This window comes from Panthera pardus, unplaced genomic scaffold, assembly GCF_024362965.1.
Source record: "Panthera pardus isolate Hobbes unplaced genomic scaffold, ASM2436296v1 HiC_scaffold_8, whole genome shotgun sequence".
NCBI lineage: Eukaryota > Metazoa > Chordata > Mammalia > Carnivora > Felidae > Panthera > Panthera pardus.
Genome location: NW_026527013.1, coordinates 19763476 through 19783102, shown reverse-complemented (window position 1 = coordinate 19783102; position 19627 = coordinate 19763476). Strand labels below are relative to the sequence as shown.

At 35.3% G+C, this 19627-nt stretch overlaps 1 protein-coding gene across 13 annotated transcripts in view; it reads right to left on the bottom strand.

The window, feature by feature from the left end:
• DOCK3 (dedicator of cytokinesis 3) overlaps positions 1–19627 on the bottom strand; it is a 600629-nt gene that overhangs the window by 502714 nt on the left and 78288 nt on the right. For all 13 annotated transcript variants that reach the window (XM_019416991.2, XM_019416982.2, XM_019416983.2 and 10 more), the window contains exon 2: positions 8296–8379. In XM_019416991.2, the coding sequence (XP_019272536.1) occupies positions 8296–8379 (84 nt within the window). The remainder of the gene's footprint in view (positions 1–8295; positions 8380–19627) is intronic.

Here is a 19627-nt window from a genome sequence, read left to right as displayed (position 1 = left end):
GCAAATCAGACTAAGATAATGAGGAAGGGGATAGAAATGTTCAAGGTAAACTGGAAACTGGAACTGAGTGAGAAATCTACAGCAGGAGACTCAAAGTCAAATCAGGCTATGGATCATGAATCTAGATAATAAAACAGGGCATGAATACGATGTCTTCAGAGAGCTATACAGACAACAAATCAGGAAACAGACACAATCTGGATAATTGGCATGAATCTTCAAGCATAAAGCATATGTTATAAGCAGCAAACACTGTCTCGATAATGAAACTAGAGATTTTTTTTTACGTACTTTCATTTACAAGCATGAGCCCAGCAAGTGAATTTAAATGTAATTCTTGCTTAGAGGGGATGTGATGAAGACAGAGTACCCACCTGAATTGGCTCTTTAAACAATTAGATTCTGATATTATTTATGACAGGGAAAATAACATTAACTAACAACCAAAATCAAGTAATAGTCTGAGGTCCCCTGACTGCTGTCACAAAACAATTTCTAAATCAAAATTCCAAATCAAAACCACAAAGAGATATCACCTCACACCTCTTAGGATGGGTACCATCAAAAAGACAAGAGATAACAAATGCTCACAAGGGTGTAGAGAAAAAGGAACCCTGGTGCACTGTTGATGGGAATGTAAATTGGTACAGCCACTAAGGAAAACAGTATGGAAGTTGCTGAAAAACTTAAAACTAGATACCTGTATTCCCAAGTTCACTGCAGCATTATTCACAATAGTCAAAACACAGAAACAACGTAAGTGTCCATCAGTAGATGAATGGGTAAAGCAAAGGTGATACATGTATATATAAAATATATAAATATATATTTTTAAATATATATGTCAAATATTAATTCTAGATGAACGAAACGGTAATACAAGATATAATGACAATATGCTATATAGATCAGCCATGAATTAATTACAGTAATAAAAAAATACTAATTTAACAAGGATGATAAGTATATTGGAAGAATGTAAGAAGCATGTTTATATATCTTTGGGATAGGAAAGAATAACTGAACTAAAGTCTTATGTTCCACTACAGAGTGAATACATAAGAATAAAATAGAAAAAAATAAGAAAAAGAAATATAAGTGTGTTATTTTTCATGTTGTTTTATTAATTTATTTTATTGCTTTTATTTTTAAAATTTTTCCAGCTTTATTGAGCTATAATTGACATACAGCATTGTGTAAATTTAAGGTATACAACATGTTGATTTGATACACTTACATACTGCAAAATTATTACAACTATAAAAGCAAGCTGACACTTCCATCAAGTCACATAATTACCATTTCTTTTTTATGGTGACATTTGAGATCTACTCTTAGCAACTTTCAAGTATATAATACAGTATTATTAACTATAATCACCATGATGTATGTTATATCCCGTAATTTATTTCTCTAACCTTCTCTTGTTGGTAGACATTTAGGATGTTATCTATTTTTTACTACTACACACAATGCTGTAGGTGTCTTTATGTGAACATATATAGAAGTTTCTCCAGATCAATACATTCAAATATTTTTTACCATGGCCCAGATTTAGAAATATATTTTATATCACAATCCCATACACATAAAATTGAAGCAAATCTCAAGGAAAAAAAATTTAATGATGTTACATGCAATTGAGCCAGATACCAACTGACTACCCCTGCACCAAATCTACCTTTCTCTAACCTGCTTTTTAATCCTGGAAGTGAACCCTATGATGTTTAATCCTATGTATCAACTATCTGGGCCACCCGAGTGCCCAGATACTTGGTTAAATATTATTCTGGGTGTGTCTGTAAGAGCATTTCTGGATCATACTGTGACATTTTTTATTAGCAAACTGAGTAAAGCATATTGTCTTCCCCAATGTGGGCAGGCCTCATCCAATTTACTGAAGGCCTGAATACAAAAAAATAGATGGAGTAAGAGAGATTTCACTTTCTCTGCCTGTTTTCAAGCTAGGACTCTGGTCTTCTGCATTCAGGCTTGGAATCAGACTGGAACTTAACACCATCAGTTCTCCTGGTTCTCAGGCCTTCTGACTATGACTAGAACATTGGTTCTCTTGGTTCTCTAGCTTGCCAATTAAAGATGCTGAGACTTGTTAACCTCCATTACCATGCAAACCAATTCCTTGTAATATATATACATATATATGTACATGGGTATATGTATATATGTGTATATGTATGTATATGTGTATATGTATATATGTACATACGTGTATGTGTATATATATGTATATGTATACATATATATACAACACACACATATATATATACACACATATGTATGTGTGTATAATATAATATACACATATCTCCTACTGGTTCTGTTTCTCTGGAAAACCCAGACTAATATAGACATATCACCATTTCTTCTTTGTCAAAACGTCCAGCATTAGGCTTTGTCAATAGAGGGTACTAATGGGACAATGCAAGGCCAGAGCAGAAAGGAGAGCTTCCCTTCCTGGTTCTGGTGCACTGTTGTTTTATTGTAAGCAGCCTAGCCAGGTGACTGGCATGTTGGAGGCCCAGTGGTGCTTACCTCAGTCACCTCCACAGACAAGCTATGGCTCTTAGGCTCTGGCAAGTCTGAGGAGCTACACCTATGGACAGCTCTGGCTCACTCATGTCATTCCGTAAGTTTTTCTGCTACCCAGCAGATTATTCCTATAGATGAGTTCCAATCCATGCCCTCTGGAAAGTTTCTTCCCCACTGACAGGCTACTTGTTCCTATGACAGCCATGACCTTTCCAAAAGGATCTGAATCTTTGCCTTGAGGCAAGGGAGTATTCTTCTAAATTCTTAGTTTCTTGCTTACTGGCTCTACCTCAGTTGCTGAGGTAATTGCTGACTCCTGCTTTTGTTATTTCTATATCCCTTTGAATGTTTTTTACCCCTTTCAGTAAATAGCCACTTTTTACTAGTTAACATTTATATTAAATATTCCCTATTCAAATTATTACTGTAATTGGATAATAACTGATACAGCAATATACTCGACACTTTAATCTATTTTTTATTAATGCTGATAGTGAGCACTAAATAGAATTTGTAACCCACTTATGATTTTATTAGGCTACCTTAAAAACACTTCTTTGAGGTATAAACTTAGAAGTTAAACTGCTAAATCACAGGATATGCACATATACCATCACAAGATATCCCCAGTGTATAAGCATGCCCACTGAAACAACTGTGCCAACAACTCAATATGTGAGACATTTTAGTCTTCTAATGAGTATGGAATTGTTCATCATCCTGATTGTAACTTGCTATTCCTTGACTGCTGACAAGACTGCTGTGAAATCCCTGGTCATATTTTTCTTCATTTTTCTACTCATCTGTTATTTGTTTTCACTGGTTTATGAGTTCTTTTATATTCTATTTATCTTTGCCAGTTACATCACCAAAAAAGTTTTTCCAGTCTGTAATTTGACTTTTGTCCTTTTTTAGCAAAAATCCATTTCATTGATGCATAATTTACACACAGTGAAATGCACATTGTGAATGTACCATTCTATAAGCTTTGGCAAATGTAACACCCATGTAACCCATATTTCATCAAGACAGAAATTTTCAATCACCCTGAAAGTTCCTTCATGCCTCTTTCCAGTCAATACTCTCCCAGGAAATCACTATTCTGTCTTCTATCACCACAGATTTGTAGTGTTCCTTGTTCTTGAGGTTCATATAAGTGGAATCATATAGAATGTGAACTTTCATATCTGGCTCTTTCGTTCAGCACATTTTTTTAGATGCCTCCATGTTGTTACATTTTTTAACTTTTATAAAAATTTTTTCCAAGTCCTTTTATTTTTTAAAGTAAATTTTTTATTGATATGTAACATTCATAAGTGTACAAATCATTAGTCTACAACTAAGTAAACTTTCAAAGAATATACAACTGTATGTCCACCACTCAGATAAGTAAAATGTTATCAGCATCCCAAATGTCACTCCTGTCTCTTCCAGTCATTTGACACATACACACACCCTTAAGTTGAATGTGATACAGAAAGGGAAATGGATTGTTACTACACACAACAATATCATAGATATACTCTCAGAAAAAGAAGCGAGATAGGAGTGGTTTTCTAACCACTATTCTGACAAATATCACCAGCTATTGGTTTTACCTGGTTCTGTACTTTATGAGCACAGAACCATAACATAAACTTTTACATCTGACTTCTGTCAAGAATGTATCTGTGATATTCATCCGTATTGTTGTATGTAGTAACAATATATCATTTTCCGTTCCATATCACATTCATTGGAAGCAATATACCACAATTTATTTACTCATTCTACTGTTGATGAACATATGGTTTTTTCCTACTTTGCAGCAATTATGAATAAAGCAATTACTAACATCTTATACATGTATTTTGCTCTTGGATATATACCTACAAAGAGATTTGCTACATCATCAGTATGTGTTGATTCAACTTTAGTAAATAGTGCCAAATACTTTTCCAAACTGGTTATCCCTTTTCCTCTCCCACCAGCAGTGTATGAAAGTTAACAGTTGTTTTATACCCTTACCAGCACTTGGTATTGCCAGTGTTTTAGATTTTAGTCATTCCAGTGGCTGTACTGTTGTATCTCACTGTGGTTTTAATTTGTATTTACCTGCTGACTGAAATTAAACACCTTTCCATATGTTTATGAACTGGAGTATCTGTTTTGTGAAGAGCCAAGCCTAGTCAAGCCTTCTGCTCATTTTTCTATTGGAATGTCTTAATTTTGATTTGTAGTAGTTCCTTATATACTCAAATACAAGTCTTGTCAAACATCTCTCTCACTCTCTAACCTGCCTTTTTTCTCTCCTTAATGATGTCTTCTGAACAACAGATCTTCATTTGAATAAAGTACAACTTACCAATCTTTTCCTTTATGCTTAGTGCTTTTGGATCCTTATCAAAAATCATTGTCTGTCTACCCAAAGGCCAAGAAGAATATTTGCCTCTACTTTCTTCAAAGTACATTATGGTTTTGCATTTCATATTTAGGTCTACCTTCCATCTGGAATTGTATATAGCGCAAATGGTATGAGGTACAGATCAAGATTCATTGCTTTCAATATTGACACGATACCATTTATTGAATAGGCTATCATTTTTTTATTCCAGGTGGCCCAGTATCACCTCTAGTAAAGGACATCATTTCCCCCAATGTGCTGCAATTATCACCTTTTTCATATATCACTGGACAATATACATGATAGTCTGTCTCTGGACTCCCTATTCTGTTTCATTATTCTGTCTTTACCCCAAAACCACAATGTCTTCATTTATAATAAAACTTGATATCCGGTAGTATAAAATTTCCAGTTTATTGCCTTCTTCATGATTATCTTGGCTATTTGTAACCTTCTGCATTTTCATATAAATGTTAGAATCAGCTTCAAAGGTAAGGGAATTAAAAGCAAAAATGAACTACTGGGACCTTATGAAGATAAAAATCTTCTGCACAGCAAAGGAAACAACCAACAAAACTAAAAGGCAACCAATGGAATGGGAAAAGGTATCTGCAAATGACATATCAGACAAAGGACTAGTATACAAAATCTATAAAGAGCTCACCAAACTCCACACCCGAAAAACAACCCAGTGAAGAAATGGGCAGAAAACATGAATAGACACTTCTCTAAAGAAGACATCCGGATGGCCAACAGGCACATGAAAAGATGCTCAACGTTGCTCCTCATCATGGAAATACAAATCAAAACCACACTCAGGTATCACCTCACGCCAGTCAGAGTGGCCAAAATGAACAAATCAGGAGACTATAGATGCTGGAGAGGATGTGGACAAATGGGAACCCTCTTGCACTGTTGGTGGGAATGCAAATTGGTGCAGCCACTTTGGAAAACAGCGTGGAGGTTCCTCAAAAAATTAAAAATAGACCTACCCTATGACCCAGCAATAGCACTGCTAGGAATTTAACCAAGGGATACAGGAGTACTGATGCATAGGGGCACTTGTACCCCAATGTTTATAGCAGCACTCTCAACAATAGCCAAATTATGGAAAGAGCCTAAATGTCCATCAACTGATGAATGGATAAAGAAATTGTGGTTTATATACACAATGGAGTACTATGTGGCAATGAGAAAGAATGAAATATGGCCCTTTGTAGCAACGTGGATGGCACTGGAGAGTGTGATGCTAAGTGAAATAAGCCATACAGAGAAAGACAGATACCATATGGTTTCACTCTTATGTGGATCCTGAGAAACTTAACAGAAACCCATGGGGGAGGGGAAGGAAAAAAATTTAAAAAAAAAGAGGTTAGAGTGGGAGAGAGCCAAAGCATAAGAGACTCTGAAAAACTGAGAACTGAGGGTTGATGGGGGGTGGGAGGGAGGGGAGAGTGGGTGATGGGTATTGAGGAGGGCACCTTTTGGGATGAGCACTGGGTGTTGTATGGAAACCAATTTGACAGTAAATTTCATATATTAAAAAATAAATAAATAAATAAATAAAAATAAAAATAAAAATAAAAATAATTTTTATCAATAATATTTTATAGTCTTTAATGTAGATCTTTCATTTTTTTATTTTTTATATTAAATATAATTTATTGTCAAATTGGTTTCCATACAACACCCAGTGCTCATCATTTTTTATTAGATTTACTTTTAGGCATTTACTGTTTGTGATACTATATAAATAGTATTGTTTCTTTAATTCATCTTCTAGTTTTTAATTGCAAATACATAGAAAATAATATATATTTAAAATATTGATACTGTAGCCATAATATTTTTAAGTTCCCTTATTTATTCCTATAGTTTTTTTATAGAATCTACTGGATACACAATTATATCATATACAAATGATAGTTTCAATTTTACCTTTCCATTCTTTATGTATTTTATTTTTCTTATTACCACACTAGTTAGTACTTATTACCACACTAGCTAGTACTGCCAGTACAATGTTCAAATGACATGATGATAGCAAGTCTCCTTATCTTATTTTTAGATCTCAGTGGGAAATCTTTCAATATTTTACAACCGAATGATATTTGCTATGGCTTTTTAGTAGGTATCTTTTACCAGATTAAGAAAATTCCCTTCTAGGGGGGCCTGGGTAGCTCAGTCAGTTAAGTATCTGACTTTGGCTCAGATTATGATCTCACGGTTCGTGGGTTCGAGCCCCACGTCAAGCTCTATGCTGACAGCTCAGAGCCTGGAGCCTGCTTTAGATTCTGTCCCTGTGTCTCTCTGCCCCACACCTGCTCACTCACTCTCTCGCTCTCTCTCTCTCAAAAATAATAAACATTAAAAAAAATTTTTTTAAGAAAATTTTCTTCTATTATTTTGCTAAGAGTTTTTATCGTGAGGGGTACTAATTTATATTTCTGTTTTAAGAAAATTTTAAATGAGTGCTGCACTAGAGCTCCCTTTCCAGAAAAGTGCACTCTCAAATTTACATGATTCCTGAGTTACACTTACTTCCATATCCATCTTAACAGCAGGCAACTGAATCAGAACTCCATTTTCATGTGCATCGTCTCCATGCCCACATAGGAACATTTCCATTCTGTTATATAATTTGAGATGGCTTCTAGTCCTGCTAAACTGCCAGCATATTGTTTCTGTCAATACTCTGATTTTGTGTGATTTCTCCCTAACTTTATTTTTACCATATATCTTGTTGATAGGAGTACATGATTTTGAAAAATGTCACATTTTCAATAATACATAAATGTTACAGCAGAAATACTCACATATGTCACAGAAGAGGCTAATAGTCAAGCCAAACTTCATTTGAGCACATATTTACTGCCTTGTTTTAATTATAACTGATCATCACGTCCAGCCAATCAAACAGAAACACACAAATGAACTAATTACAATTCAATTCTATTCAAATGCAGCTAAGTATGGGTAGAAAATTATCTATTTGATTGTAAAATCAAAATTAATCATTTGACATAATATGTAAAAATTACATTCTGAGAGCTAACAATTAGTTATTTAATTGTTGCTATTAGAGCCAAAATAGCTCATACCTTTATGATATAAAGGTATGATATAAAAATAGATCAGGAAGGATTTTATAACAATGTACCATAATGTGGTTGGTTATGGTTTCAAAACGATTGCTGATAATCTATTACCACAAAATAAATATATCTAACGCTACCCAATGTACCATAATGTGGTTGGTTATGGTTTCAAAACGATTGCTGATAATCTATTACCACAAAATAAATATATATCATGCTACCCAAAAGTATCACTATTTGTGTGCTGTATACATCCATACTTACCTTCACATTTTTCAAAAATCTGGACCGTTTCTCCTATTTCTAAGACCAACCCTTGAGGGACAGATCCTCGAAAGCTGCATATCACTAGAAAAACAAAGGCAAATACATCAATTAGCATTTTAAAGATTTTTTAATGTTTATTTATTTTTGAGAGAACCAGAGAGAATGCACGTGAGCAGGGGAGGGGCAGAGAGAGGGAGACAAAAGATCTGAAGCAGGCTCCACACTGACAGCAGAGAGCCCAATATGGGGCTCGATGTAGGGCTCAAACTCACGAACTGCAAGATCATGACCTGAGCTAAAGTCTGAGTCACCCAGGCACCCCATCTGTTAGCATTTTTAAATACTGAGACAAGGTCAATGTCACTAAAATTAAGCCCTAACTTTTCTTAAATATATACTCTCCCTTCTTCACTAATTCATCTTTCAAATTTCTAAGCCCCTTTCAACTTAATCTGTATTTTGAACAGTAATATTAAGTAGCTCAGAATACCGAAATATATTTTAGCAAAATTACTGTTCCTCAGTGGTGTGTGTATGTGTGTGAAAATGCTTCTGTAATCAGAGTGTCTCTCTCCATCAGCATGACTTACATTCACCTGTCCTTCTGGGGCAAATATACTTCAATTACTTAAGAAGAAATAAACACTGGAGGCTTCTGATCGAATATAACAGGCTTTTTTTTTTTTTGAGAAAGAGAGAGCACATGTATGCACAGGGGAGGAGTAGGAGGAGAGGGAGAGAGAGAATCTCAAGCAGGCTCCACACTGGGTGTGGATCCCACGACCACAACACGGGGTTCGATCCCACAACTGTGAGGTCATAACCTGAGCTGAATGAAATCAAGAGTCAGATGCTTAACTGAGTCACCCAGACACCCCAAAACAGATAGTTTTACAGAGAATAACTAAATAGGGACACCTGGGTGGCTCAGTCAGTTAAGTATCTGACTTTGGCTCAAGTCATGATCTCACAGTTCATGAGTTCAAGCCCTGCTCTGTGCTGACAGTTCAGAGCCTGAAGCCTGCTTCGGATTCTGTGTCTCCCTCTCTCTCTACCCCTGCCCCACTTGCGCTCTGTCTCTCTCTCTCAAAAATAAACATTGAGAAAAACAGAATCACCAAATAAATATGAATATACTTTGAGAAACAAAGTACTCATAATAAAAATATAAACAGAAATTAATGAAATAAAAAGCAAATGTACAACAGAAAAAAATATGTCATACCAATCAGAATCCCATATTTATTGCATCATAATTTACAATAGCCAAGATATGGAAGCAACCCAACTGTCCATCCACAGATGAATAAAGAAGATGTAATACATACACACACACACACACACACACACACACACACAAACAGGAATATTACTCAACCATAAAAAATGAAATCTTGCTATTTGCAACGACATGGATAGAGAAGATGTGGGAAATATTACCCGGCCATCAAAAAGAATGAAATCTTGCCATTTGCAATGATGTGGATGGAGCTAAAGTGTATTATGTCTAGCGAAACAAGTCAGAGAAAAACAAAAACCATACGATTTCAATCATATGTGGGAATTTAGGAAACAAAACCGATGAAGATATGGGAAGGAGGAAAAAAGAGAGGGAGGGAATGAAACTACAAAAGGCTCTTCATGATAGAAAACTAAGGGTTGACAGAGGGAGATGGGCTAAATGGGTGATGGCTATTAAGGAGGGCACTTGTTATGGTGAACACTGGGTATTATATGTAAGTGATGAATCATTAAATTCTATTCCTGAATTCAAAAAAGAGCTACATTTTGCTCACAAAAAATAAAAATAAAGTAAGTTCTTTGAATCGCTAGTATCAAAAAGACAAAAAGTAGTAAGTGTTGGTGAGAATGTGGAGAAAAGGGAACACTCATGATGGGAATGTAAATTGGTACAAACACTGCAGAAAACAGTATGGAGGCTCCTCAAAAAATTAAAAACAGAAATGCCATATGACCTGGTAATTCCACTACTAAGTATTTACCCAAAGAAAATGAGAACACGAATTCAAAAAGATATAAACAGCCCTATGTTTATTGTAGCATTATTTACAATAGCCAAGATATGGAAGCAACCTAAGTGTCTATAAGTAGATGAATAAAGAAGATGTGGTATACATATATATATGTGTGTATATACACAGTGGAATATTACTCACAAAAAAGAAAGAAACCTTGCCATTCACAGCAATATGGATGGACATAGAGGGTATTATGCTAAGTGAGGTAAGTTAGAAAGAAAAAGAAAAATACCATATTATTTCACTTATGTGTGGAATCTAAAAACAAAACAGACCAAAAAAACACAGAAAAAGACCCATTAATACACAGAACTAACTTGTAGTTGCCAGAGGGGCAGCATTTGAAGAAATGGGCAAATGGGTGGAGAGTGGAAGGTACAGGTTTCACTTATGGAATGAACATCACAGGGATGAAAGGTACCGTATAGGGAATGTTAATCAATGCTACTATAATAATGTTATATGGTGACAGATGGTAACTATACTTGTGATGAGCATAGCATAACCTATAGAGTTGTTGAATCACTATGTTGTTCACCTAAAATTAATGTAACAATGTGCATCAACTATACTTCAGTAAAAAAAAAAAAAAAAGATGCAGAAAAATTGATAAACCCCTCACCAGAGTGACTCAAAACAAATAACTTCCACAAGAATGTTCACAGCAACTTTATTCACAATAGCCCAAAACTGGAAACAACCCAACTATTCATCAAGATAAGAAAAGATAAAATATACACTGAAAACTATAAAAAGCTTATGAAAGAAACTGAAGAAGACACAAAGCAAATGGAAAAATATTCCATGCTCATGGATTAGAAGAACAAACATTGTTAAAATGTCGCTACTACCCAAAGCAATCTACATATACTCAATGCAATCCCTATCAAAATAACACCAGCATTCTTCACAGAGCTAGAACAAACAATCCTAAAATTTGTATGGAACCAGAAAATATCCTGAATAACGAAAGCAATCTTGAAAAGAAAACCGAAGCTGGAGGCATCACAATCTCAGACTTCAAGCTGTATTACAAAGCTGTAATCACCAAGACAGTATGGTACTAGCAAAGAAACAGACACTCATATCAATTGAATAGAATAAAAAAAACAGAAATGGACCCACAAACATACGGCCAACTACTCTTTGACAAAGCAGGGAAAAATATCCAATGGAATAAAGACAGTCTCTTCAGGAAGTGGTGCTGAGAAAACTGGACAGCGACATGCAGGAAAATGAACCTGGACCACTTTCTTACATCATACACAAAAATAAGCTCAAAATGGATGAAAAACCTAAATGTAAGACAGGAAACCATCAAAATCCCTGAGGAGAAAGCAGGCAAAAACCTCTTTGAGCTTGGCCACAGCAACTTCTTACTCAACACATCTCCGGAGGCAAGGGAAAACAAAAGCAAAAATGAACTTTTGGGATCTCATCAAAATAAAAAGCTTCTACACAGTGAAGGAAACAATCAGCAAAACTAAAGGGCAACCAACAGAATGGGAGAAGATATTTGCAAACGACATATCAGATAAAGGGTTAGTATCCAAAATCTATAAAGAACTCATCAGACTCAACACCCAAAAAACAAATAATCCAGTGAAGAAATGGGCAAAAGACATAAATAGACACTTCTCCAAAGAAGACCTCCAGATGGCCAACCGACACATGAAAAAATTGTCAACATCACTCATCGTCAAAACCGCAATGAGATACCACCTCACACCTGTCAGAATGGTTAACATTAACAACTTAGGCAACAACAGGTGTTGGTGTGGATGTGGAGAAAGAGGATCTCTTTGGCACTGCTGGTGGGAATGCAAACTGGTGCAGCCACTCTGGAAAACAGTATGGAGGTTCCTCAAAAAATTAAAAATAGAACTACCCTACGACCCAGCAATTACACTACTAGGTATTTATCCAAGGGATACGGGTATGCTGTTTCGAAGGGGCATATGCACCCCGATGTTTATAGCAGCATTATCAACAATAGCCAAAGTATGGAAAGAGCCCAAATACCCATGGATAGGTAAATGGGTAAAGAAGATACGGGGTGTGTGTGTGTGTGTGTGTGTGTGTGTGTGTGTGCATACATATACATATACATATACATATACATATACATATACATATACATACATACACACACACACACACACACACACAATGGAGTATTACTCAGCAATCAAAAAGGATGAAATCCTGCCATCTGCAGCTACATGGATGGAACTAGAGGGTATTATGCTAAGCGAAATTAGTCAGAGAAAGACAAATATCATATGACTTCACTCATATGAGGACTTTAAGACACAAAACAGATGAACATAAAGGAAGGGAAGCAAAAATAATATAAAAATAGGGAGGGGGACAAAAACATAAGAGACTCTTTTTTTTTAATATAACTTATTGTCAAATTGGTTTCCATACAACACCCAGTGCTCATCCCAACAAGTGCCCTTCTCCCTGCCCATCACCCATTTTCCCCTCTCCCCCACCCCCCATCTACCCTTGGTTTGTTCTCAGTCCTTAAGAGACTCTTAAATATGGAGAACAGAGAGTTGCTGGTGGGGATGTGGGAGAGGGGGATAGGCTAAATGGGTAATGGGCATTAAAGAATCTATTCCTGAAATCACTGTTGCACTACATGCTAACTAACTTGGATATAAATTTAAAAAATAATTTTTTTTTAAAAAGCAAATTAAAAAAAAAGTTTGACAATAAAAATGTAGGGATGCTGGGGATCCTGGGTGACTCAGTCAGTTAAGTGTCTGACTTCAGTTCAAGTCATGATCTCTACATTCATGAGTACAAGCCCCCCATCAGGCTCTGTGCTGACAGCTCTGTGCTTCAGATTCTGGGTCTCCTTCTCTCTCGGCCCCTCCTCCTCTCTCTCTTCTCTTCTCTTCTTTCTCTCTCCCTCTCTCTCTCAAATAAATAAACATTTAAAAAATGTAGGGATGTATTGCTGGTAGGAATATAAAATGGTACAGCTGGTGTAGAAAACAGTTTGGCACTTCCTCAAAAAGTTAAATGTGTAATTATTATATGATCCAGAATTTCCACTCCTACATATACACCCCAAGAAAACTTGAAAACATATGCTCACACAAAAAGTTAGACACAAAGGTTTATAACACAATTGTAATAGTCAAAAAGTAGAAACAATCCATATATCCATCAAATGGATAAAGGTATAAACAAAATGCAGTATATCCATTCAATGGAATAGTATCATCCATAAAAAGAACAAAGTACTGATACATGCTACTATCATGATGAGCTTTGAAAACTTATGCTAAATTAAAGAAGCCAGACACAAAAGGCTACATATTGTAGGATTCCATTCAAATGAAATGTCCAGAATAGGCATATCCATGGATACAGAGAGCAGATTAGTAAATTCCATATCCTCGGAGGGGAGAGAGGAATGTGGAGTGACTGTCATTGGATACAGGGATTCTTTATGGAGATGAAAATTTTCTGGAATCAGACAGTGATGATGATTACACAACTTTTTAAATACATTAAAACCACCGAATGATATACTTTTTTTAAAAGGCAAAGAAATGCAAGTGGCTTTCCTTGACTCTTAATAAGTCAACATGTATTACTGATACTGCTCGGTTATATTCAAGAAGTCAATTCCAAGTCTGAAGTGACTGAACAAGTTGAGACATTAACTCGGTACCATCTGAAGTGGAAGCTACTAAGATGTGTTATAATTAATGGTAGTAAATATATACATGAGCTGAAAATAACTTAATTAGACCAATTTCCAAAGCTTATAAAAATGTAAGATGTTTAAAACCTGTGGTTATTCATTGTATGATCATCAGCAAGTACTCTACAGAAATTATATGACTCTCATGTGTTAGTCTGCCATTAGCCAACAATGAACTTCATTTGCTCACATGGACTTGATCATCTTCACCTCTGTGAATTTTTATAAGAAACATAAGGGAAGTATACTGACTTGCTAAAGTATCCAGCAGCAAGATGGCTTAGTAGTGGTCAGGTTTTATTGCAGTTTTATTGTATTTCAAGCTGTGACTGCAATTTTTCTGAATGAGAACTTCCTTCATCCACTATTATCAAATAATAAATGGCTTTGGAAATTAATTTTTGCTTCCAGTCTTGATAATGTTTATTAGTGAATCCAATTAAAATCACACTTATTTGTGAAACATAACTATATTAAAGATATTTTGATGCCAATGTGAATCACAACTAATGTTAAGCTGCTTTATAAACTCCTCGTCCTTTCAAAAGTTAAAAAAAAAGAAACAGTATCTCCATTCTAACCCAAATTTGGATCGTACACATTTTTGTGCTCAAAATACAGTTCCTGCAGTTTTTTTTTTAAACTTCAATGCAACTGCAAAGGAAATTTTCGTATTTCAAAACCCATATAATGGTGCAACTGAGGAACTTCCACCTAACTATTGGTTGGAAATACTTTAATCTCAAATGTAATGACAGGCTAAAAGGCAGATAACAAGAGAAGATGCTAATAAATTCCATAAATGCCTTCCAAATAATGAATATTCTCAAATTAAATATGTGCCTACAGACTGACATCATTATTTAGTAATATCTATCTGTCTTAAAAAGTATTTATAAAGATGAAAAACAGAGGGGCGTCTGGGTGGCTCAGTCATTAAACATCCAACACTCGATTTCAGCTCAGGTCATGATCTCACTGTGAGTTCAAGCCGTGCTTTGGGATCTGTGCTGACAGCATTGAGCCCCTTGAGATTCTCTCTCTCCCTCTTCTCTGCCCATCCCCACTCATGCTCTCTCTCTCAAAATAAATTTTTTTTAAAGATGAAAAACATAAAATCTCATTACAGATCAGCATTGACAGATGAAGATTTGCGACTGATTCTAATCATAGGGAACATTAATGTTAAGAGACAATTTAAGGGGTACTCGGGTGGCTCATTTGGTTAAATGTCTGACTCAAAAATAAATAAACATTTAAAAAATTTTTAATAGTTTTAATACAGACTGTGTACCACATTATCACCTTAGTACTGCTTAAGAAACCCACAAAAATATTTTCAGTCTCTTACATATTTTATGATTATTTTTCTTATTTCTAGGTCAAAAAAATACAAAATAGTTTGCATTTGAAGCATTATTGCATTGCTATTTGTTAACGCCAGGATAATTATTAGATTAAATGAGAAACAATCCCAACAATAGTCATTTCTGTATTATCCATACCAATGAAAATAAAAAGAAAAATATGTGCTTCAAACAAAAATAATTTGTTTGGCTTGGTAATACATGATTTCTTAGAACAGATTTGTCCTCTTAACTAAGTTTTGTTTGGGCCCATAATGAAGTTAATTTGCGTTCCTTGAGCTGGATTGAGAGAGCAGCACACCCTGGGAGAACACGGATAGCAAAGAAAATCTGACTTAAGGCACACAAAAATTGGCCATGAATAATGCCAAAGTAACCCACACCTCTTTCACAACTGGTAATTAGCCATTACTTTAGCACTACCTCATGCAAAGCAAGCGAAACATTGCAATACAAAAGAAAAAGTAGACTATATATTCCTTAAGGGCTAGTAGGACACTGGAAAAAATCTAGTGTGTATAATAAATTGAAAACAGAGATGGAAAGAAGAGTATTAACTATGGAGCTAGTCTCTAAAAAAAAAAAAAATATATATATATATATATCAGTTAAATGCCACCTCAGTGCATCTGTAATGATTAAATTTACAGAAAGGGCCCAAGTTTTTATTTAATGTCTCACTAGAAAGTAAATATAACAATGTAACTGTAATTTGCTTCTAGAGATACTTCCCTTCCTTCCTTTTTAGAATAGTTACTGAGTGATAAGGAGCACCTACAATGGAATTTTTCTATGAGCCATGCTTAATCCATAGAGGTAGTCAAACATGATGTGCACTAACAGGACTGAGAAAAATAGGTATAAAAATAAGTTTGGAAAGAGATACTGACTGTAAATTGATTCATGAAAATATCTATCCTTAATAAGCCACTAGGCCTTTAAACCAGATAAACACAGGTACTAATAAGAAAACTGCCTGAAACTATTTAAAAGGCCAGGTAGAGAAGAAAACCATAGCTTTTACTTTTCTTTCAACTTCCCTTTTCCCTAAATATAATCTTTCCTTCCCTATTCCCACTCCCTTGTGCCATACCATACTAGAAATGTACTTCCAACATAAGTGACAAAAAGAATATCATCTACAGCTATGCAAACATTAAATGTTAAATTGTGCTAGGCTGTGGAAACAGAATAAGATGTTAATTAAATATTTGGAGTAAAGGAAGGCTATTTAAAGCTATACCTATAAAGGCTATAGGAAAGAGATGAATGTTGACAGAAACAGACTAAACTGATGAAGGCCTACTCCCATTTCCAGAACTTTCCTAGGCATATCACACATATTAACACATTTAATCTTAAGAAGGAAGGGGAGGGGAGGGGAGGGGAAGGGAGGTGAAGGGAGGGGAGGAAGGGGAGGGGAAAAGAGGGAGGAAGAGGAGAGGGAAGTTAGTTATCAGCAAGAGGAATCAAAATGACAGTCTTCTAAGTGAACTAAAAGACAGCATTACTTCTTACAACAAATGAGAAGGCATTCCAAGAGAGTTCATCTGACTCACAGTAATCACCTCATAATTAATCCCCCCAAATAATTAATCTACTAAATAATTAACTTTTTAATGTAGAACTTTCTTTCCCATCATCCAAGACACTGATGTCCCTTTTTCAAGGCAATACTACTGGTAGGAGAATACACAAGTGTATTAGAAGGCAGTTTGGTAAGCAAAAAACCATTGTAAAAGGGGGTGAAGAGTTTAAAGGAGATATTTCATACAAGTCATACAAAGCCTAAAAGTACCAACCTTATCCCACCGTAAAGCACTATCCTCCAGAAACTGTACTTTGTTAAAAAAAAAAAACAAACAAACAAACAAAAAAAAAAAAACTCATGTCTCTCTTCTCTGAAGAGCACACAAATACTACCAACATCTGGCTCTCTGGAACTCTCTTTTCCACTCTCTTGACTGTCCATGCCCTTTATTCATTCCTTCCCCAGTTATGACCACACTGCAGTCTTTGCTCTCTACAGAGAACATTTCACACTCTTTGGCAACCTACATAACCTCTTGGTTTTCCCCCACAGTGGTTACTGACATCCACTAGTTTAATTTTCAGAGTTCACTAGTTTAATTTTCAGAAGTCAACTTTATAAGACTGAATCCTTTCTCTCTAAGATCAGAAAAAAGAAAATATGCCCACTCTCACCACCTTTAAGATTGTATTGAAGATCCTACCCAGTCAGGAAATAAAAAGAAATAAAAAGCATCATCAAAATTAGAACAGAAGGAAGTAAAACTCTATTTGTAGATGACAGGATTATCTATTATCTATTATCCAGATGACAGAAAATCAAATGGAATTTACCAAATAAGTAACTAGAACTAGTAAGTGAGTTTAGTACACTTACTTATTACAAGATCACTACACAAAAATCAATCACATTTCTGTATAATAGCAGAAAACATAAAAGAAGATTTTGAAAAATATTATCATTTAAAATAACATCAAAATATGCAATACATAGGTGTAAACAGGGCAAAAATAAGTGGAAAAAATCTGTACACAGAAAAATATTCCTGAGACAAATTATAGAAGACCCAAATAAATGGATAGATATGCCCTGTTTATTAGTTGAAAGACTTCATACAGTTAAAATGGCAATATTCTCCAAGTTGACCTACAGATTCAGTGCAATCTCAATCAAAATCCCAGTTTTCTGTAGAAACTGACAAACTGATTTTTTAAATTATATAGAAATGAAAGACAGAACAGCCAAAACACTTTAAAAAAGAAAATAGAAGATTAAGACCACCGGATTTCATCAGTACCTGAGTGACTCCATCGGTTAAGCATCTGACTCTTGATGCTGGCTCAGGTCATGGTCTCGTGGTTCATGAGATCAAGCCCCAGGGTGGGCTCTGTGCTGAAAGCAGCATGGAGCCTGCTTGGGATTCTCCCTCTACCTCTCTCTCGGCCCTTCCCCTTCTCATGCATGGACACGTGCATGTGCACTGTCTCTCAAAAAATAAGACTACCTGATTTCAATAATTATTATAAAGCTACAATAATCAAAACATCATGGTATTAATGTAAAGACAGACTAACAGATCAGTGGAACAAAATAAAGATTCCAGAAATAAACCCACACATATACAGACAGCTAATTTTTTTAAAAGACACAAAGAAACTGCAGTGTCAAAAGGATAGCCTGTTCAACAAATGGTGCCAGAACAGCTGGATATCTATACCAAAAAAAAAAAAAAAAAAAAAAAAGAGCTTACGTCCATACCTTGTACCATATTAAAAAAACAACAACAACAACAACTTGAAGTGGATGAAATGGATAATAGACCCAAATATAAACCTAAAACTATAAAACTTCCAGAAGACAATGTCAGAGAAAATCATTGTGACCTCAGGCTAGGCAAACATTTCTTTGACAAGCATAATCCATAAAAGGACAAATTGATAAACTGCATATCACCAAAATTTAAAACTTTTGCTCCTTGAAAGACACTGTTCAGAGAATGAAAAGACAAGACTCAGACTACAAGAAAACCTTTACAAATCATATATCTGATGAAGGACTTGTGTCCTAAATACATTTTTAAAAACTCTTAAAATCCAAAAATAAGAGTGATGTCACACACAACAGCAGAGTGAGAGCTCTACAAGTTGGTCCCTCCACTGAAAGAACCTGTGAACTGGAAAAAATGACAAGAATCAACTATCTTGGAATGCTGGAACCTAACTGGACACTTATAGAGGAGTGCTCACTATGAAGGGATGAAGGGAGATGTTGATGATCCTGGGCAGAACAATATATGCAAATCAGCTATCCCAATCCATTCGTCAGCCCCTGTCCAGCAATGGGAATAGCAACCGGCTTTCCTGGAGTAACTGCCTGGTGCCAGAGCAGGCAGTGTGAGTCTTGTCCACCAAAAATTCAGTGTTACACATTTTGGATATATCCCTGATGTACCAGTGCAGATACTTGCCTTGGTTGTAACCCAATTCCATTTACAATAGCATCAAAAAAGAATAAAACACTTAGAAATAAATTTAACCAAAGACGCATGGGACTTGGTATGGTGAAAACTACAAAGCAATGCTGAAAGAAATTAAAAATCTACATAAGTGGAAACATATCCCATGTTCATGATTGACAGAATTAATACTGTTAAGATGACAATACCACC